This window comes from Temnothorax nylanderi, unplaced genomic scaffold (genome assembly GCF_030848795.1).
Source record: "Temnothorax nylanderi isolate EJ_2023f unplaced genomic scaffold, tnyl_v1.0 TNYL_tig0112_pilon, whole genome shotgun sequence".
Classification (NCBI taxonomy): Eukaryota; Metazoa; Arthropoda; class Insecta; order Hymenoptera; family Formicidae; genus Temnothorax; species Temnothorax nylanderi.
In genome coordinates this window covers 39,639-62,214 of record NW_027249174.1, presented here as the reverse complement: position 1 = coordinate 62,214, position 22,576 = coordinate 39,639, and the positions used below count along the sequence as shown (strand labels likewise).

Below are 22,576 nucleotides of genomic sequence, written 5' to 3'. Positions count from 1 at the left end.
TGGCTTAAGCCTTGTGTACACGATACTAGAAATCGGTCCGAGTTTCGGTTTAAGCCAATCAACTTGCAGCTCTTACAGAAAAGCAGCAGTTTCATTGGCTTAAACCGAAACTCGAACCGATTTCTAGTATCGTGTACACAAGGCTTTAAGGTAGTCGCCTCGTCAGGGCATGTATTAGATAAAGTTTTCGATTTTGGATTTTATATCAAATTATATGATCAGCTTTGCAGTCGATTTTTTCTGTGGCTCCTTACCGACTATTTACTCTAGAAAATCGATCTCGAAAATCACAAATTTTGCATTACTTCATACCAGACGGCCAGAAAAAGAAGGCTCTATCACGGTTTCAATCACATATTTTCGCATTTTTCGATTAGATGAAGTGAGAAAAAACATTGCTTTTTGTACATTAGATTTCGAAGAATCCGATGCAACCATAAAATATATAGTTTACCGGAGATTTCGCTGCTAATTTTTTAGTTTATTTTAGTGAAAATGCGGTAATCGAGCAGACATTTTTTGGTCGAGGTTAGGTTGGGAAGACTTGGCAACGCCGCTGGCTAATCACTGTAGTTGCAGGTTATGGGGCTCGTCTTTCTTAAGCCCGGTGTCCACGATGCAAGAACTGTGTCCAAGTTTCGGTTTAAGCCAATGAAACTGCTACTTTTCTGTAAGAGCTGCAAGTTGATTGGCTTAAATCGAAACTTGGACACAGTTCTTGCATCGTGGACACCGGGCTTTAGCCGAATTGGATAGTGATTGACACCCCTGTCATACGTTTTGAAACCCTTTCTCAGTAATTGACGTAAAATGCGACGTTGCCAAGTATTTTTCTCACTTGTAACCTTTCTCGACGACTCGCATGATCAGCTGATCAAAACGGAGTCAAATGAGAAAAATCACAGAATTTGGAAAAAGTAACATACTTTGTCATGTATGAAATTTTACACCATAATTCATAAAATTATTTTTCCCTTAGCAAAAATTGCCTGAAATATATTTCTGAACGTGAAAACCTACAAACAGTCACATGACTAGCACGTAGCGAGTCGACTACCTTAAGCCCGGTGTCCACGATGCAAGAACTGTGTCCAAGTTTCGGTTTAAGCCAATCAACTTGCAGCTCTTACAGAAAAGTAGCAGTTTCATTGGCTTAAACCAAAACTCGGACCGATTTCTAGTATCGTGTACACAAGGCTTTAAACCGAAACTCGGACCGATTTCTAGTATCATGTACACAAGGCTTTAAGGGGATCCTATAGCGGCAGTGCACTTTATGCACTAAGTGCACACTTTAACTCGTATTTTATTTATTATAAATGTTTAAGAGCAAAAATGCAAAATCGGGCTGTTTCGGGAACTACATATGAGCTTACTGATTAAAAATATCCTAAATGGAATAAGATTCATTCGATATTTTGGCTAAATACTTATAATTCGTAATTTAATTACGTGCACTGCCGCTATAGAATCCCCTTAAAGCCTTGTGTACACGATACTAGAAAACGGTCCGAGTTTCGGTTTAAGCCAATCAACTTGCAGCTCTTACAGAAAAGCAGCAGTTTCATTGGTTTAAACCGAAACTCGGACCGATTTCTAGTATCGTGTACACAAGCCAATGAAACTGCTGCTTTTCTGTAAGAGCTGCAAGTTGATTGGGTTAAGCCTTGTGTCCACGATGCTAGAACTGCGTCCGAGTTTTGGTTTAAGCCAATCAACATGCAGCTCTTATAGAAAAGTAGCAGTTTCATTGGGTTAAACCGAAACTCGGACACAGTTCTAGCATCGTGGACACCGGGCTTAAGAAGAAGAAGCGTAAACAAGCTTGAGTGTCAAATTTTGAAAAAGAAGAAGAATATAAACAGGCTATTCTTGAGTGTACTACAGGATTGTGATTCTTTTCTAAAATAATTTTCGTGACGCGGTATTTGCGCGATGTATAAACGCGTAATACGTATGTATGTACATACATACGTGCACCTACGATGGTGAGGTATCTCGTAATATCCTTGTCGAATTTCTTCTCGAAATGAAGAAATGATAGTACGTAATATAACCTGATAACCTGATACAATGTTTATCCTTATCAATGATATGTCAAAACTTATACCCGACATTTTCTATGCATCTTACATAGCTGCGATATTAGATTCTTTTAATAAAGGAGAAGCAGAAGACGTGGTGCGCCTACGTGAACCCACATAACCTCTCGTGCCACAGTAGGTTCTACAACGCAATTTGACAGACTTCATCGCCAGTTACGAGAAAATCGTAGATCGGGAGTACAAGAATACGTTGCTAAAAACCATGAAAATCAATGAGAAAAATATGGTTGCGTTCGCGACCTCCGCGACGCCGGTAGACCGTGAAGGTTGGTTGAATAAACGCGGAGAGATCAATCGCGGATATCAGAGGCGATGGTTCGTACTCAAAGGAAATATATTATTCTATTTCGATCGTCGCGGTGATAAAGAGCCGGTGGGCATGATCGTGCTTGAGGGCTGTACGATCGAACTGGCGGAGGATGAGGAGCAGTTTGGCTTCAAGATAGTTTTTCATGGGCCGAACAACAGAAGTTATGTTTTAGCGGCAGAGTCTCAGGTAAATAGACGTTTATAATGCCTACTGTACTTGCTCTTGTGTTTAGGCTGCGTTTCGATATTCACTACCAGTAAATTTATAGGTCACATATACTATAGATTTTCAGTACTGAAAGTGAATATCAAAACGCAGCCTTAGTAAACACGGTTAACGAAGAACAATGGTATCTAGGAATCTATGGAACAATGGATGAAGGCATTGGCGTGTGCCAGTTACGATTATATGAAACTTATGGTAACAGAACTGCAACGTCAATTGGATGCTGTGGAAGAGGAAACAGCATCCACGCCAATTCAACAATCTCCTAAGGCTCCGCCGAGACAGCGGCATAATCCCTTCAATAAGCCAGACTCCCATCATCGTTCTCAGAGCGTCAGGTCGGCGCCTGGTAGGACGGAAAACGTACCTCGGACTAGAATAACATTTCGTGAGCTCCATACAGCATATGGTAGGCGAATCTTGGCGGATCTAAATGCGTGGAGACACGCAAGGAAAAGTGCAGAAGCACCTTTAATAACTCTATAACTGCACATATTTTGTGTAAATAACATTGAACAAAGTACGCTTGAACATTGTATACAATCCATGAGAATTACTGGCTCAAGGAGTCAGCTATATGTTAACAGACAGAATCGATAGGAAGTAATTTATGTTATATTGAGTGTGTGTGTGTGTGTGTGTGTGTATGCATGTATGTATGTCGGTCGTGTACAAATGTAAAATTAATTTATTTAGATAAAAATAGATTTTTTTCGTAAAATGTAATTCTCTCTTCGCTTGTAATATTTTGTAGACAATTTTCCCGAACAATTTTTAATTCTTGGTAATATCTACGCTGAGATTATTATGATAGATATGAGATATTTGCGAGATAATAGAAAAAATAGCCACAAATAAAGTGATAAAAAGATTATTTGCAGATTTCTTGTACATTTTTTTTAAGCCTTGTGTACACGATACTAGAAATCGGTCCGAGTTTCGGTTTAAGCCAATGAAACTGCTGCTTTTCTGTAAGAGCTGCAAGTTGATTGGCTTAAACCAAAACTTGGACCGATTTCTAGTATCGTGTACACAAGGCTTTAGAAATTATCGCGATATTACATCTTTTTGCCATCATAAACGCTGTACGGAAAAGATGAAAATGCAGATGTTTCAATATTTATATATATATATACATATATATACATATATATATATATATATCTATACATATTTACAAATATATATATATATATATATATGTTACAAATTTTACATCATAAGTTATTTGTACAATTTAATTTAGACGACAAAAACATGAATTTACAACGCGCGTAACGTTTATCAACACCACAATAAATAAATTACTATGATTACATAAGTCATCAGATGTACAAATTATTTAAATTTAAATACGCTCTTTTTTCTCGCGTCCCCAGGAAGATGTCTGGTACCTAACAAAAGGCGAGCCTTGTCTTCTTCCTGCGGCGCAGATTCTTCGGGTGGCCCCCTCGGTTTTATTTGCAATTTTTGTTTAATCGCTTGACTCAATATTACACGCCTAGAATCGCTCTTCATGGCTAGAAGCAGATCGAGCCACGTCCATGTCACGTTATGGTATTCCAAAGTTGGTATGACCAGTGCAAAATCACGTACATCTTCAAGGTTTTTTTCCTTGTTTCCCTGTAAAAATAGTGTTAAATCTTAAAGAATAACTCGCGAATAAAAGTAACGGATAGGATATTTAATTTTTATTTTTTCGATTCGTAAAGTATTACCTTGTACGATACGCGAACAGGTACTTCCGGTATCTTAATGTATATGAACAATTTGTTTTTGTCCGCTCTTTCCTTCATTTTCTCCACGTCGTCTCTTCTCTCGATGGGTACGTAAAAGGACGATTCACGTTGTGGCGCCGGTGCTTCCTCTATGCCTTCCGGATCCCTCTCAGGAAAACAAAACTTAAGCATAGTATTGAAAAACTTCTTCGTCAAACCTGAAGAAAAGTGAAACGATCCATGTACAATGTGACACATAGCAAGGCTCCACAGTATATTCAACACAAGTTATATATTTACTCACCTATCGTAAGAGGTACTACATTGATCTCAAAGTGTTCCTTCACGGAAATCCCTGCTACCGGCGCCTTTTCCCTGCAGAAGACCCGAAGAGCTCTTTGCCGGTCTACAGGCATGTTGCTCTGTAACTCTGTGGGTACAAGCACCTCCGTGTAAATCTGATTCGGCAATAAATTCGTCATCCGCACATATCCCAGCTCTAGCAGATGCTCCACCGAGTCATCGGTCTTGCTAGTTTTCGTATAAAGAAAATTAGTTAGAATAAGATCGGCGATACCCAACTGACCGTCCGCATCCGTCAGTCTCCACTGTGCGTGTTTAAAGCAAATCTCAGCTACCCTGGCCACTGCGGCCGGCTTGTCCTTGAGCGTAGTCGACGCGGCCGCTGGAGCGGTGGTTTCCTTGTAACAACTCAACATAACGTCCAATTCTTCCGCCTTGTCGCTAAGTTGTTCCTTGCACTCGAATACGCTCGTTTCCAAACGTTCCATCTCAGTCAGTAATTCCGGACTAGACTCGTCGGCCAGCGCTTTCTGTACCAAGTACGTCTCGCGTTCCAACCGTCTCAATTTCGCCACCAAGCCGCGCACCGTATTTTGTAATTGCTGTATCGGTCTCTTTTGATCCTCAACAGAATGCAGCTGCAATTGGAATCTCATCCTTTGCAATCTCTCTGAAGCCTCCTTCCGTCTCGGTTCCACATATAGCAGCAAATTATTAACTATGTCCAAGATCATCGCGTATTGCAATGAATTGGTGCAGACATCCAGATCATGATGCATCAAGGTAAACGCGTCGGCCGCGGTTAGATCCTTCCTCTCCCATGGGCTGACCTCTTCTCCGGGCGGAGTCGGCACTTGATCCACAGAGCCCACATCCAAGGTCTGACCGTAACCGACGTAGAAGAATTCGCACTTACAACGAGACACTATACGTTGCAATTGATGCTGAGAGCCGCCGCCGCCTCCCACCGTCTGACTGACCACACCGCCGACGCTCTGACCAGATCCCACCAGAGCCGGGACGTCCGGCAGACCGGCTATGATGGTAGAATCTTTCTCCTAAAATGTAACACACCGTAACATACAGCTTGCTTCGCAAATTTACATACCACATTCACATTCTGACAAACGTACTTGTATGTTATCCAACGTCAGCCACATGATATTGTCATCGATATTGTCGTCGATGTTTGCGCTTACAGTAGCGTAGTACTGCATGCATTCTAATGAGCCGACCCAAGTCGTTTTCGAAACGAGAGATCGCTCCTTCCAAACCGGATGATGGACTCTCTGTAGTATTTCCGCTTTAGCCGCCGAGAGAATCACATAGCCGCGGGTTTCGATGCCCTTCAACAGCACTTGGCTGTTTACCAAAGCAACTGAAAAAAATATAAATTTATTAAACTTTTGCTCGTTCTTGTCAAACGCGAAGTATATGATTCTTCGCTTCGCGCAAATTATCATTTACTGATGTCTACGAAGAGAATTTTTATGAAAAACGTTACGTACTTAACCAGTTCTTATGCAAGACGTCGTCCTGGTGACATGCCGCTAGCCCGCGCAGTTGTTGTCCTCTAGTCTGCACCGACAGATCGTCGCTGAAGGCCACAGGTTTGTTCGCGGCCTCTGCTATCAGTTGCTGCAACATCTCCGCCGCCTCGCCTTGTTGCGGCTTCACGGAGGACGACGCCGTTACGACCTGCGTGGAGGTGCCTTGTTGATCGACTACGGTCGGTCTGGTAGCACGGTTCTTGTGCGGATTGAGCGTCGAGCTGTTGTCCCTGTGGAAACCCTTGAGCGCCGCGGTCGACAGATTCTTTTTCAGTTGCTGAGTCTTGATGAAGGAGTCAAAGAGAGCGAAAGCAACGTCACGATTGGTCTTCGTCCAGGCGCCGCGCAGATCGTGCACGACCAATCGATGAATTGGCGTGTCTCCGCTCACCCCGGCGACCATCGCCTCCCTGCCGTAGCTGACACGCGCCACGCTCAAGCAGTAACACTTCTCGACTGGCTGACGTAGCGACGCGCTCTCCATTTCGTCTTCCTGCAGAGCGCTCTTCAACCAAATTTCGGCATCGCTTAGCTCGCAGTTCATATACACGATGGACCATTCTGCCCGCGGTCGATGAATCAGCCCGTCGTCAATCGGATGTAACGCGAGATTGTGCTCCGAGCTGCAGGCGACTCGGCCGCCAGTCACCTCGAAGCCTCGCTGCATGGCGAACGACATCCAGTAGTTAACGTGGAAGCGATGGAAGGCCAGGGTCAGCCGGACTTTCCTGTAGTGTCTGCTGAGCTGTTTCTTCCTAGGCCGAATGTTTTTAAACAATGGGCCTTTCCTCGTGGGTCTCGTCGCGCCTGACAAAATTAATTTAAGATTCTCGAACCATCTCAATGTGCTGCCATAGAGCAGCGCCGTTGGCGCACTGGTCAATGTAGGCGAGCCAGTCGGTTTGGTCTCCAACGACAGGCTAACGTTCAGGTTCTGAGAGCGAAACGCCCTGAACGAGTCGTGCTCCTGATTGCTAGAATACTCGGGCAACCGGTCCGGGGCGCAGGGTATAGCGGCATGATGATCACGCGGATCGCCCAGGCATACCCACGCTAGTTTAACGCTCAATCTGACGTTGGGCAAATGTAGTAACCGGCAATCGTCGTATTTACTAGCTGTACGTACGTATACGTCGAGATCGCCCTTAATAATGATCTTTCCTTGCGTCCAGTCGAGCTCCAGTCCGGTCCACGTGAGTTCCATCTCTTCCGTGGTGTTATACGGATCCAGAGAGCCGTGCAACAGTACCGTCAGCTGTTTTACGCAGAGCGTCAGTCTGCCGTGAAGAGCCAGTCGCATCTTGTCCCAAAACGGCAACGGCGGGCTTGGATCCCTCGATGGATGGAGGATCTTCTCGAAACTGAGATTACATTGCGCTATCACCGGTTCCCAGCATGGACCGAACGCGTATCTGAATTTGTCGATATCCCAATTGAGATCGTGATAATACTTGAGAGATGTCATTCCTCTTTCAACCACTATATCGTCCCATGGGGCGCCGATTTCAATTCTTACGGTCCTCTTCGCTCTCGGTGGTGCCAGAGCTTCCGCTCCAGCTAATCTGCCCCATACGTTCAGATTCTCCACCAGGAGCAGCGGCTGTGGGAAATCGCGAAGTTGGAGCTTCCACTCGGCGCATTTCAGACTGACCCCGCGGACCCACACGGTGTTGAATTCCAGACCGTCCTCGGGCCACGGTGTTTCCGAGTCCATCTCTCGAAGTGCTCTCACCGCTTTATCCGTACCATTTATGGACGGATCGGCCAGGGCTAATATCTCCAGGTCCAACATGGTCCACGCGAACAAACGAGTCCTCGCAGGGCCCGCCCGTTGCATCTGCTTCCATCTCTGCACATAGATCTCCGCGTTTTTCTTATTTAAGCTGGCATATAATTCCTCGACCTTTCCTTGCGGTAGCAGTAAGTGCGCACGGCAAAGCTCCTGTACTTTAGCATCCAACATCGCCTGTCGTTTTAAGCTCTCCTTATATTCGTCCTCGAGCAGTTCGTAATTGTCCCGCAAACGTACCTCGAACGGATCATCGCTCAGTTCGAACGTCCACTCCTTAATCTTGATGATCAAATCGCAGGGCAGGGACTCTCGTTTAGATATGCTTGAGAAATGGATCTCCTTCAACCACTTTCTGATGCTAAGCAATTCATTTTGTATCGCATTTGTAAATTGATGCTCATATGGAAAACAAATTTTGATGGAATCGATGTTCAGCGACCAACACTCGTTCCAATCCAATACGAAACCCTCGTTGCTTTGCCTCTCCGCCCGCACTTCCGCGTTATCGGCTATTCTAATCAATTCGAAACCCTCAATCATAATTACATCAGCCATATCTAGAGTAACTCGAACATAGGTGAGTCTCCATTCGCCCTGCGACCAACGCAGCTGATCGGACGTCAGTATCAGGAAATGTTTAGTAGAAATATCTATAGAGACGGTGATTCCACCTGTGGCTAGCAAGTCCAAAACGCGTTTCTTTTTTTGCACTTCTGGAAATAGAACAAATGTGATTATTCCACGTTAAGAGTCATTATATTAAAATATTGACCGCAAATTAATTCATAATTAGCTAATTCAACGATATGGCTTTATTACCTTCGATACGAGTCGCGCTCATTTCTTTTTTGACAATAGATCTAAAGTCTTCAGACTCCACCCAAAATTGCAATAGGCGAAGATGTAAATTAGGACTCCATGCTAGATTAGTACCGTCGAGACTAATGTTCACGGCGTCAGAACTAATCGCAGCTTTGCACTTTCGTATTGCCAAAAACGGATGCGTCAAGGCTTGCGCGTGTTGACACATAATCGGCTCGTTCTTGTTGAGAGTTATCGCGCTCATACCTTCCGCTACGCCTACGAATCGCTTTGCGTTTTGTTCCACAGTCGCTATGTCCAAACGCATCATTATAGACACTAAAACAGATGCGCGTAATGTGAAAAAAATTTTTTCGGTAGCGTGACGATATTAGATACTTACGCTCATTTTCCGCGATAAAGAATAGATTACAGTTTGTCACTTTAAGATTCAATTGAATAGAATTACGTAATTTCGTATCCTTCTTTTTCACCATTGGTTGCCGACACTTTTTGTAGCACCTACAATAATTTTTTTGCGATTATCTCATTTACGTTACATTTTCCGTTCTATAGTATTAATATATCGCATAAATGATTTTATTATTACTTATAAGCTTGCTCGAGAAATTTCGCGAGCTCTAAACTCCATTCCGTTACGAGAGCATCGACTGCGACTCCTATGGCGTTGCTACGAGTTGTTGCTAACAATACTCCAATGGAAAGTGGGCTGCCCCATTGATGAGAAGTTTCGGAGAGGTTGCTATTGGCGCCATTTAATGCACAATATAACGATTCGATGACCAATTCTGTATTTAGATTTTTGGCTTTGTCTATCACAGAAAACGTATCATAGAAATTAACGATTCATAATTGAGGCAAAAGAAAAAAAAAGTATAGCCCACCTGTAAACGAATTCAAGGCGAATTTCATATGTGCGACACCACAAGACGCCTCCTGTACATCTGGTAATTTTATATTCAACGAAGAATCATACAGCTCGGCATTTAATGTTAACTCAAAGTTTGGTAATCTATCTTTCAACGATATGCTGCTAACAGGTTTTGAAATGTCATTTTCATTATTATATAGCAACAATTCCCAGTCCTTGTGATCATACATCATCAAAAGATTATTCAGTTGTACGTCAACGCACAAAACATTCTCCTCTATCTGTACAAAATAAAGCAAGTCATAAAAAATTATCCATTCTTATCGTTTAAATTCGCTAATGTATTCTTAACTCTTACCTTTGTATCGATCGACAACGAGTGTAGAGTTAAAATAGGAAGCTTTCCACGGACGCACAGACTGTCTAGACCTACAGTAAAATTCAATCGAGTCCTATTAGCTTCAAACTTTGCATGAACCTGAAGACTTTTTAAGGTGCCCTCCAAACCCATCATACTACTATCCTCTCTACCAGCTATTATCAACGAATTACCGACTTTCAATGTAAAATCCTATAAGTGTAACAGAATAACGAAAGTAGTACAAGTAATTACAGCAATACCTGTTATTATTGTTTATCTACAATCAGGAGACTTACTTTTGGCAAAATAGGAGCTATTCTAGCCATTAAGTTATTAGAGGAATTACTATGTACATTGCTGCATGTACAAGCTGTAGTACTTAGTGAACTTCTATCTCTCAGGAACTGAATGAGACCTGCACCACCAGAACCTTCAGTTTGCGTCACTCCAATACATAATGTCTATAAATCAGATCCCACTTGATTCCTTTTGAAAACGGTCGATAATCAGATTTACTTATTAAAAATCTATTTATTACCATAAGGCTACCATAACGCAGAGTTTATTTATAATTTTAGGTATCAATTGTCAAAACACATTATATAATTTTCCTTCATCGATTTTTAAGTATCAACGCGAGAAACTTTCGATGTTGTACCTCGACTGAAAGTTCTCCCTGAGCTTTAAACGTAGCTTCTACTGTTCCAGCGAATGTTACTTGAGAGAGACACGCGTCGGAAGCGTGTCGTAGTAATTTCATAGTTCCGCCGACAATAGAGGCCGATGCTAACAGTGTGCGTGCACCATGTACAATACTGCCGTCCAAGCTTAGGCTTTCTGCATTCCCATTCGCCAACCAGCCATTGCCAAGAGCCAGTACACTTATGTTCTCTACATGTACAGCCGTAAACTGAAATAAATCATTAATAGAGTCATCAATAAACATATAGTCTGTCTAACAAGTTTTATAACACATAGAAAAATGTGACAACTTGAAACCTTAGCTCTGTGCATGTACCTGGACACATTTTATGATAATTGGTGGTATTTTCTTGTTTCTAAAATCTAATAGTTCATTGGATTGCTTTAGCTTACACGTCGGACCGACTGGGACATCCTTATTTATTCTGACGTCCCTCATAACAACAGCTAACAGTTTTGCTACATCGCTACTAAGTAAACTGCTACGTATGCTTATCTCTTCGATTTGCTGAAATTAGATATCCCTTTTTATTGTATCGCATTACATATAATTGTACACTGTCTTGAAAAACTCACCAATGTAAAGCCATTTTTAGTTACATTGACATCACGGAAGATAAAATAAGGTACAGATATATGGCCCACTCTCAAGTGAATTTTATAACGACGTTTCACTATCCATGCTAACAGCCTCGGTACCACTCTGTTGAATAGACGATTGTGACGTATTTTATTCTAAGATAATATTATTTTCATTTAAATTTCAACGCTTACCGAGTAAAGAAGCAGTAAAGGATTAAAAAGACTATGCAGAATGCAAGTAACCCAGTCATGCTTATTGATATATATAATTAAAAACAAATTGTTTCCTAACTAAAAATATATTCAACTTCCTAAGTAATATTACTGCAGGTGTAGTCGATATTTCGCGCTTGCACACTATATATTTTCACAGTATTTATAACTGTTTATAACTAAAAAGCATCAGACAAGAGAGCTTTCAACAGTTTTCAAAGGGTCTGTTTCTTTTAGCTGCACCGGCTGAACTGTGCTGAACTGGTGCAATAAGTTAGAGTGAGACATATGGTCTGTTCTCTACAGCTGAACTGGCTGATAGGCTGCGGTCCATTTGACGCTACAAATGCTTCGAAAGCGTTCTTCTTCTCCTTCTTTCTTCATTGTAAGAAAGGAGAAAAGGAATGCTTCGAAGCATTTGTAGCGTCAAGTGGACCGCAGCCATAATATACTTGTCTCACTCTAACTTATTGCACCAGTTCAGCCCAGTTCAGCCAGTGCAACTAAAAAAAAACAGACCCTTTTTGAGTGACAAGCATTTGCGCACCACAGCGTTTGGTGGCGCACTTTACAAACTATTACTACGTTTATGCCCGTATCACACTAGCGATTGGCGATTGCGTCTACGTTTGCGTTTACGTCTCTTGACCAATCAGAAAGTAGCTGCTGGAGATTGCGATTCGCAATTTCCGTTCTGATTGGTTAAAAGACGTAGACGCAAACGTAAACACAATCGCCAATCGCTAGTGTGATACGGGCATTACGCGAGCGTTACTTCTGTAGTAACTTACGATAATTCCTTCGCGTAAACGGGATTTTCCTGCGCGTAAACGGGATTTTGTAGTAACTTACGATAATTTACTCCGCGTAAACGGGTGAATTATCATAAATTACTACAGAAGTAACGCTCGCGTAAACGTAGTATATGTAATGAACTCTATCGGTAGTAGGTATGTACAGTGAGGAGCATAAATGAGTTCCGTTACCCGGTGAGCTACGGTGCAGAGCGGTGCAGATGAGCGCGCTACCTCTAGGTCGGTTACCGTCCTACTTACAGCCACGGTCGATAAAAGGTTCAAATACAGAACCGCGAACGCGTAAAAATAGTCAGTCACGCTGTATTGCACGCGCGTGCATTTGATTAAAAAAACATGTTTAATACAATTTGATACACACAATTAATATTTATTACATACAGTATAACAATCATAGGTGATTATGTAGGTAATTATAATTGTATTATGCATCTGCAACTATTATTCCACCGACTAAGTATGTGTTTACTGGAATAATATAATTACAGATAATATGATAATTATAATTACAACATAATTACTTATAATTATTCTATTGTATATGAAAAATTGTTTCGCGATATTTTATAATTTTTACGATGTCGTATTATTTTCAGTATCTTATTTATAAGTAAATAAAATATTAAAATTAAAAGCTAAGTAATGTTACGGCCGATATTCCGAGCAATATTAGGGTATTAATAAAAAGCTATATATACATGTTGAATTATAATTATCGAGTCAACGTTTCGACCTACTTGGTCTTTCTCAGGGCATTACATTCAAACTTACAAGTAATATAAATAAAAATAATTATAACTGTTAGAGTTCACATTATCAACACTGAAAATTATAGTCATCGCCGATGGAACGATTACGACACGCAAAAGAAATAAAGTCAAAGCCAACTTCGAATTAAACGCCGTCACAGGCCACATAATTACAATAATTGTTACCGATTACAATAAGTAATGCAGTCCTCTGTATGATCCTGGTATCAGCCATGCTCAACGTCTGAAATTGCCATGTCCAATATTAAATGAATTAAAGTAGAGATCGGTTTTGCGTCAAGAACCTTTTAAAATATACAGAAAATGCACGAAATTAGCATCTCCGTCAACTGCAACTCAGATCAGGATTTATTGCAATAGGTAACAATTATTGTAATTATGTGGCCTGTGACGGCGTTTAATTCGAAGTTGGCTTTGACCTTATTTCTTTTGCGTGTCGTAATCGTTCATCGGCGATGACTATAATTTTCAGTGTTGATAATGTGAACTCTAACAGTTATTATTATTTTTATTTATATTACTTGTAAGTTTGAGTGTAATGCCCTGAGGAAGACCAAGTAGGTCGAAACGTTGGCTCGATAATTACAATTCAAAATGTATATATAGCTTTTTATTAATACCCTAATTAATTAATATTGCTCGGAATATCGGCCGTAACATTACTTAGCTTTTGCTTTCGACGAGCGATAACACGTCCTATTTTTTTATATTAAAATTAAAGTAGGTAAATTAAGGATTAATCGGATACGAAATCTATTTTGTAATATTTTATGAATTCCTAGATTCTTCTAATTTGAACATTAAGTTTATAATGCGATTTTTATCCATTTTTGCTTTTTACAAAATGTCTTTCCTAACATTGAAATATCTTCTTATATAAGAAGAAAATATTTTTATATGTAAGTGATGGTATCTCGTGTTTATGGTAATTGGAATTATTTTCTGCGAAAGAGAAGCCATTTTTTATGTGCTATAAATTGTGAAGAAGTATATAAAGTCTGCGATATTATCACGTAGCTGTTAACCATTATTTTCACAAATATTATATTATTTTTATTATCTTTTTTATACAAATAATTAAGGATTAAACGGATAGAAAGATATTCGTAACATGATATATGTTGTCGAGATGTTTCGAGTTTCGAGATGTTCCTTGTCTTAATATTTGGTGGTTTTGAAAAGAACCGATTGTTTTGCTTGGCCCTGGAGCGAATTTTAATAATCCGTCCAGTAATCATTTCTTTCGATAATATGATATATCGTGCACTAACATATAGCGTTTTCGATTTTCGATTTGTTGACTCGACCCGACTCGGGTCAGATTAAAAGATCGGAGAAATGATAATGAAGACGGATTATTAAAATTCGCTCCAGGGCCAATCAAAACAATCGGTTCTTTTCAGAACCACCAAATATTAAGACAAGGAACATCTCGAAACTCGAAACATCTCGACAACATATATCATGTTACGAATATCTTTCTATCCGTTTAATCCTTAATTATTTGTATAAAAAAGATAATAAAAATAATATAATATTTGTGAAAATAATGGTTAACAGCTACGTGATAATATCGCAGACTTTATATACTTCTTCACAATTTATAGCACATAAAAAATGGCTTCTCTTTCGCAGAAAATAATTCCAATTACCATAAACACGAGATACCATCACTTACATATAAAAATATTTTCTTCTTATATAAGAAGATATTTCAATGTTAGGAAAGACATTTTGTAAAAAGCAAAAATGGATAAAAATCGCATTATAAACTTAATGTTCAAATTAGAAGAATCTAGGAATTCATAAAATATTACAAAATAGATTTCGTATCCGATTAATCCTTAATTTACCTACTTTAATTTTAATATAAAAAAATAGGACGTGTTATCGCTCGTCGAAAGCAAAAGCTAAGTAATGTTACGGCCGATATTCCGAGCAATATTAATTAATTAGGGTATTAATAAAAAGCTATATATACATTTTGAATTGTAATTATCGAGCCAACGTTTCGACCTACTTGGTCTTCCTCAGGGCATTACACTCAAACTTACAAGTAATATAAATAAAAATAATAATAACTGTTAGAGTTCACATTATCAACACTGAAAATTATAGTCATCGCCGATGAACGATTACGACACGCAAAAGAAATAAGGTCAAAGCCAACTTCGAATTAAACGCCGTCACAGGCCACATAATTACAATAATTGTTACCTATTGCAATAAATCCTGATCTGAGTTGCAGTTGACGGAGATGCTAATTTCGTGCATTTTCTGTATATTTTAAAAGGTTCTTGACGCAAAACCGATCTCTACTTTAATTCATTTAATATTGGACATGGCAATTTCCGACGTTGAGCATGGCTGATACCAGGATCATACAGAGGACTGCATTACTTATTGTAATCGGTAACAATTATTGTAATTATGTGGCCTGTGACGGCGTTTAATTCGAAGTTGGCTTTGACTTTATTTCTTTTGCGTGTCGTAATCGTTCCATCGGCGATGACTATAATTTTCAGTGTTGATAATGTGAACTCTAACAGTTATAATTATTTTTATTTATATTACTTGTAAGTTTGAATGTAATGCCCTGAGAAAGACCAAGTAGGTCGAAACGTTGACTCGATAATTATAATTCAACATGTATATATAGCTTTTTATTAATACCCTAATATTGCTCGGAATATCGGCCGTAACATTACTTAGCTTTTAATTTTAATATTTTATTTACTTATAAATAAGATAGGGGAGACCGGGGCTAAGCCGACACTATTTTTTCAAAGGCAATTTTTAATATTTAATTAAAATTTTTAGGCAAATTCAATGGTACATATTTAAAGAGTGTTTCTTCAGGTACAAAATTGATTCAGGAAATTTTGCTGTACGTCGCTTTGTTTTGCCGCCAGAAAAGGAAAAGTGACGCGAAGACAAATTTTCGAATTAAAAAATGCCGGGGCAAACTCGACACCCCGCCGGGGCAAACTCAACACTTTGTCTGATCGACACAATTTGATCTGGAACTTATTTTTTACTGTCTGAAAATGAAAATACATTGTTTATTGTGTATTTAAAAAGTACAAAAATTCGGAATAAAGTAGCTAGAACAATCATTTAAAATAATGAGAACAAAAATTGTTGAATTTTCAATTATCTTCATCTAAACTCATGTCTGAAAAACAATTAATGCAGGTAAACTCGCGATCGGACGTGCGCATACATTTGTCATGAGCCATACGGCTGCATGACAAGCATCGTTTGTTACTGGGAGCCGACGAAACGGCGTGGTGTTGACTTTGCCCCGGACGTCGTTTTTCACTTTTGTCACTTCAAAAACATGAAAATTTTGAAAATATGCAAAAACGATTATCGGATTCATATAGAGCATCAAATTTCCCATCAAAATCACTTACCGGTAGATTCGCAAGAGTAAAGTTCGATGAAAGAGTAGACATTTTCGAGAGATCAGAAAAATTACTTTTCACTATCAAAAACGCTTATGTCGCGTTAAAAATTACACTATAACTCAGAATGTTACCAAATTCCGTTGATAATACTGGCACATAAAGACGCATTTACAGTAGGAAAGGCAAGTTTCTACGATAGATTTAAATTGGCAAAAAGCCTAGTGTCAAGTTTGCCCCGTTGTCGGCTTAGCCCCGGTCTCCCCTACTGAAAATAATACGACATCGTAAAAATTATAAAATATCGCGAAACAATTTTTCATATACAATAGAATAATTATAAGTAATTATGTTGTAATTATAATTATCATATTATCTGTAATTATATTATTCCAGTAAACACATACTTAGTCGGTGGAATAATAGTTGCAGATGCATAATACAATTATAATTACCTACATAATCACCTATGATTGTTATACTGTATGTAATAAATATTAATTGTGTGTATCAAATTGTATTAAACATGTTTTTTTAATCAAATGCACGCGCGTGCAATACAGCGTGACTGACTATTTTTACGCGTTCGCGGTTCTGTATTTGAACCTTTTATCGACCGTGGCTGTAAGTAGGACGGTAACCGACCTAGAGGTAGCGCGCTCATCTGCACCGCTCTGCACCGTAGCTCACCGGGTAACGGAACTCATTTATGCTCCTCACTGTACATACATACATACTATAGCAACTTTAAATTCTGTCTTCTGTCAACGTCATATATTGTGATGTCGGTAACTCTTGGTCCTGTTTTAGGTCCTGCGCACAATGGGGACGGCGACATGACAAGCTCAGCGCAGAGGGCAGCACCAAAAATGGAGACTTGTCATAATGTTTACGTTTAATGAGTAGAGAGGTTTGGAGAATTTTTTAACATGCCGGGGAAATGTGTGTGGCATAGGGCCGATATCACAGTCTCCGATTAACGTGATCCTCCGATTAAACTCACTCTGCATCTCTTTCTAACTGTCTTTTCGTCTCTTTCTAGGGGGACAGTTAGAAAGAGATGGAGAGTGAGTTTAATCAGAGAATCACGTTAATCGGAGACTGTGATATCGGCCCATATGGATGTAAAAATAAGGGAGGGCATCGGTTCCCGAGGGACAAGATGATGAAAAAACGGTGGATCACTGCTATAAAACGCGATTTATGTCCGAATACAAATTCGCTGTGCACAAACCACTTAGACCTGAGGATTATATTACCACCGGCTTTGAAAGTAGTGAGTTTACAATAAAATTAATAGACATATAATGAAACATATGTTTAGTCGCAAATTTGTATTCGGACATAAATCCTCGCGTTTTATAGCAGTGATGATCCACTGACGTCCACCGTTTATTTTTCATCATCTTGTCATTCTTGTCCCTCGGGAACCGATGCCCTCCCTTATTTTTACATCCATATGCCACACACATTCCCGGCATGTTAAAAAATTCCGAAATATTCACGTTTATGTACACAGATTTTCTCGTTAACGATATGCTCGGTACTCGGTGACAGTTCGGTGTGTCTTCAATTTTGCTAGCGCCCCTAGCGGCTAAGAGTGGCACGCGCCGTCCCCATAGAGCATATTACATAGGAATAAGAATAAATATTAAATAAATATTAATTACAAATCAAAATTAGAAATAATAATTAAACGTAACACACAATGGAAACGAATAAAATATAAGATATAAATATAGGAATAATCCTATATTTACATATTCTAATATTTAACCCTAGGTATACACAGTGGGGTCTCCGAGACCCCAGACCAATTTTCTTTTTCCGCGTTTCTGTTTGTAGACCGCACTTTTTACCCGTATATCTCGGAGCTCTTTAATTCTATCGACTTTTATACATTATAGGCAGGCGGCAGTGTGGTCTAGTGGTAGAGCGCCAGACTCGTAATCTGAAGAAACAGGTTCTCGAGTCCACTAGAGCCATGTAAACATGGAATGTTTTTTCCGAAAGCTGCGCCCTCCGTGCAAGATAGGCTCTTGTGCGGAGCAAACTGGGCTCCGTCTTTCGGAAAGAGACGTTAACCCGTTGGTCCAAAGGTTAAGTGAGGGTTAAGTGAGAGGAAAAGGTTAGTATTGGATGAGAATTGAAGAAAGGGTTGGGAACGTCCCTACAAAACGCCTTGCAACCCTGAGGGAAGTCAATAAACGTATTTATCTTTTTATCTTACATTATAGGCCTGTTCCTTGATCAATTCTCGATCGATTGAAAAAAAAAATAAACTAAAATATATCCATTTTTACTGAAGTTACGATAACAAATGTGGATGGGGTCTCCGAGACCGCACAGTGTATAATACGTAGATAAAATAAGACTGTGTATAGAGTCAATATTTATATAACAGGAATATTCCTATATTTATATATTCTAATATTTAATCTTATTCCTAATATGTGCTCTGTTATATATATATATATACACAGGATTTTAACTTCCAAAACCAGTGGAGAGACTCATAATAAATCTTCCAGATCTAGATTGACGTTAGGGAGGTTCAGTTTCATTCATCCTTTGAATACTCTATTATCTTAATTAAGTACTTTATTATAAAATAAATATTACTATTAATGTTAAAAATAATTATATAATATTAAAAAAGTATCCACATTTAACTATACATCCTTTTATTTAATCTATTTAAATATTTCATATATTACATATGTAGCGGTAGGAATCTTCTTTAATATTCAATTCCTCATACCTTTTTACTTGATCATTAATTGCGACTACATTACACACACAATGCTTAACGATACAAATGATCAGCATGGATATTACTAGCAATTTCAGATTCCCATTTATCTCCATTATTTAAAAGCTTTTCCTTGTTGTACAGCATCTCCTCGTGAGTTTCAGTTGAAAATTCAAAGTTGGGACCCTGCGCGTGTAAAACAATTCATTTATTAATTTTATAAAATTCCCTTCTTGTATCACTCTTCTATCATTTTAACTCTTTGCTAACAATAGGATAATACCTCAACAATAGCATCTACCGGACAAGCCTCTTGGCAAAAACCGCAATAAATACATTTAGACATATCAATGTCATATCTTGTAGTCCGTCGAGATCCATCTGCCCTTTCCTCCGCCTCGATTGTAATAGCTTGCGCAGGACATATCGCCTCACATAATTTACAAGCGATACATCTCTCTTCTCCAGAAGGATACCTGAAAGATCCCCCAAAAATATAATTTATTATATTTCTTTCTTTTCTTCATGTTGTAACGTTAACGCTTGTATCAAAATGTCTTAAAAATTTTGAAATATAAGCTATAATAAATTATATAACATCTTATTAATTATTATGAAAAAATATATATTAAGATATTAATATTAAAATATCAATTTATCAAATTAATATCAAAATATATGTATCATATATAATATAATATATATAAAATAATGATATATAAAATATCATATACAAAATTACTTACAGTTTTGGCTTACATATATATACACACACACATACCTTCTTAGTGCATGCTCTCCCCTAAACCTTGGACTCAGAGGCCCCTTTTCAAAAGGATAATTTATCGTCGCTGGCTCTCTAAACACCTGAGACAAAATAACTCCAAAGCCTCGAAAAATTTCAAGGAAAAACATATGCGTACTTGCAGCGTCCATAATATTTGTCCAGTTTTCATCTTTTTCCTCATTTACATAGTAATATTTGCTTCGACTTAAGTATGTGCTTACTCCCTTTGGAACAACCTTAAGAAATCTTGGAGCTGAAACATTTATAATATCAAAATTATTATTACAATTCACTAGAGGACATCAAGGAAGTTCTTTTTGTTACTAATCGAGCAATTTTATGAATCAGTAGTATAATTATATATGTTAAAGGAAAAAATAAGGTAATAAAAATAGTAGGTAAGGAAGAGTTGTACGTAAATTTTAATCATATATTGGTGCATAACAAGCAATCTTTAAATTTAATAAATAATATCAAAGAATGTCCTTTGTGTACGAAAATCAGCTAATACAACAGTTAAAATAAAAGTGTAGCACTGCATCCTAATACAGACAAGAGGAAAAAAAGAGGGAACGGAAGGAGAAGAACCATCAAGATCAGGTTTTGTTACAGAAATCATATGGATATCTTACCGAATTTCCCGGTTCGCACAAATATCTGTAAGGGGCCCATCATTATCACCCTCCAATTTTTTTAAAAGTCGACAAGCTTGACCATTCACACTAGCTCGTCAATATGTTCTCTTTGAGGATACCTGTTAGCGAATATTAACAAAATCAACTAATAAACTGCGCACGCTAGCGCGGAACCATACCATCGCATGCCCATGATGTAACGCTACAGATGTCGCCAGATGTCGCGTGTTTGTTCACGATGCACGGCTAGAAGCTACCGGAAAATAGTTGGCGCTGTAAGTTCATATTTTTTAATAAACTATAGCTCAAATGATTGCTCCCTCAGAATCAACAATTGCTCCCCTTTTAAAATTATTATTTTTTAAGATATTTGAAAAAAACGTAAAATTTATAATTTTTATTCAAAAACATATTTCTAATAACCCTATGCAACTGAATCCGGCATAGAACGATTGCTCCTTAATTGCTCCTTATTGCTCCATCATAATTTTAATGATTTATTGCATTTTTATTGAAAAATTAACAAATTAATCATTTCACTAGTGACGCCGCCGCCACGTATCGGCCGCCTATTGTAACTATGGCTCGGCAGCCATATTGGCGGAAATATTCAAACGTAATATAATAGCTCTATTGTTCATAACTATATCTGAAAGAGTTTAGTCAACATTTCCTATTGATTTTCGGTAGAATAACTATTTCTCGCTTTGCTCTATTGGGATTTTCAATCGCTCCATTCGTATAATTAATTTTATATGACATTTTAGCAAAAAACTGTTTATTTTCTTGGAAAAATACATTTCTCACAGTCTTCTGCAAGTATATCTAACATAAAACGATTGCTCCTTAATTGCTACGCGTTGCTCCATCATTACCTTAATGATTTATTGCATTTTTATTAAAAAATTAACAAATTGATCATTTCACAAGTGACGACGCCGCTACCTGTCAGCATTGTGCATGAGCCCTTATTGACGTTAGGCTGAGTTTCCACTGTGCGCGTCACGCGTCGCGTCATTTGTCGTTAACCAATCTAAACATCCCATCTCAAATAATGTAATAAAATACGATGCTTTGATTGGTCGCGGCGGATAACGCGATGCGTGACGCGCTCAGTGGAAACTCAGCCTAAAGCCTTGTGTACACGATATTAAAAATCGGTCCGAGTTTTGGTTTAAACCAATGAAACTGCTGCTTTTCTGTAAGAGCTGCAAGTTGATTGGCTTAAACTGAAACTCGAACCGATTTCTAGTATCGTGTACACAAGGCTTTAGTGCCCATCTACAATATGTGTTTTAAGCCCTAAAGGTCGGTTTTCATGGGCAGTGTAATGCTGCAGCAGCGAGCAGCAGTTTAGTAATTTCTTAGAAAATTCCTAGGAAATTACTAAACTTTCTTAGAAATTATTAAACTTTTTTTAGAAATTACTAAACTGCTGCTCGCTGCTGCAGCATTTTATTGCCCATGAAAACCCACCTTAAACCTTAAGAATTTGTTTAATTACAATTGAATTTGAGGAGAATGAATTGACTGTGATTGGTCAATTTCTTAGGGCTTAGGGGTTAAAACACTTATTGTAGATGGGCACTTAAGAACGTTGCGGACGTTAAGTGAAACGCATTCATAAAAAATTTTGATTGGTTGATACCGTTCAGGGATTGGGCGTAAACATAATACAAAACACAAGGCAATAAATTTTCAACCTCGGAAGCTGTGTATCAATGCATTCTGTTTCTATTCCCTATTTCTATTGCCTATACCTTTGTATTGTGTTGCGTATCCCCTAATGCTGGATCTACAATGCGAGTCGCAAAGTCGTGAGTCGCAAGAATTGACCAATCACAATAGAATTTGAG

General features: G+C 38.6%; 3 protein-coding genes and 1 long non-coding RNA gene across 9 annotated transcripts; 2 read left to right on the top strand and 2 right to left on the bottom strand.

Annotated features, from left to right (window-relative positions):
* Positions 1–1,789: 1,789 nt before the first annotated feature.
* On the top strand, positions 1,790–3,514 carry LOC139776133 (sesquipedalian-1). Of its 2 annotated transcripts, XM_071712625.1 has the most exons (3): positions 1,790–2,043; positions 2,138–2,601; positions 2,773–3,514. In XM_071712625.1, exons 2-3 carry the CDS (start codon positions 2,308–2,310, stop codon positions 3,124–3,126), a joined length of 648 nt encoding a protein of 215 aa, XP_071568726.1. In that variant the 5' UTR covers positions 1,790–2,043; positions 2,138–2,307; the 3' UTR covers positions 3,127–3,514. The 2 variants fall into 2 exon arrangements, with proteins under 2 accessions (XP_071568726.1, XP_071568725.1); XM_071712624.1 differs by having other exon boundaries at positions 1,790–2,601.
* Positions 3,344–17,302, bottom strand: Hob (bridge-like lipid transfer protein family member hobbit). 5 transcript variants are annotated; one of them, XM_071712620.1, is made up of 16 exons: positions 12,016–12,031; positions 11,534–11,815; positions 11,336–11,462; positions 11,076–11,267; positions 10,716–10,967; positions 10,354–10,518; positions 10,055–10,267; positions 9,710–9,977; positions 9,415–9,637; positions 9,208–9,326; positions 8,823–9,143; positions 6,170–8,716; positions 5,795–6,039; positions 4,663–5,719; positions 4,359–4,576; positions 3,344–4,263 (listed from the first exon to the last, which is right to left on the bottom strand). In XM_071712620.1, exons 2-16 carry the CDS (start codon positions 11,590–11,592, stop codon positions 3,979–3,981), a joined length of 6,291 nt encoding a protein of 2,096 aa, XP_071568721.1. In that variant the 5' UTR covers positions 11,593–11,815; positions 12,016–12,031; the 3' UTR covers positions 3,344–3,978. The 5 variants fall into 5 exon arrangements, with proteins under 5 accessions (XP_071568721.1, XP_071568724.1, XP_071568723.1 ...); XM_071712623.1 differs by lacking the exons at positions 11,534–11,815; positions 12,016–12,031 and adding an exon at positions 17,284–17,302 and having other exon boundaries at positions 11,153–11,267; XM_071712622.1 differs by lacking the exons at positions 11,534–11,815; positions 12,016–12,031 and adding an exon at positions 17,284–17,301.
* Positions 17,303–17,463: 161 nt separating this feature from the next.
* LOC139776135 (uncharacterized) lies at positions 17,464–19,218 on the top strand. The gene is made up of 2 exons (XR_011719015.1): positions 17,464–18,674; positions 18,784–19,218. It is a non-coding gene; the product is annotated as an uncharacterized lncRNA (long non-coding RNA).
* Positions 19,214–20,938, bottom strand: Nd-23 (NADH dehydrogenase (ubiquinone) 23 kDa subunit). The gene is made up of 4 exons (XM_071712626.1): positions 20,718–20,938; positions 20,080–20,338; positions 19,582–19,774; positions 19,214–19,484 (listed from the first exon to the last, which is right to left on the bottom strand). The coding sequence occupies exons 1-4, from the start codon at positions 20,758–20,760 to the stop codon at positions 19,353–19,355; spliced, it is 627 nt and encodes a 208-aa protein (XP_071568727.1). The 5' UTR covers positions 20,761–20,938; the 3' UTR covers positions 19,214–19,352.
* Positions 20,939–22,576: the final 1,638 nt, after the last annotated feature.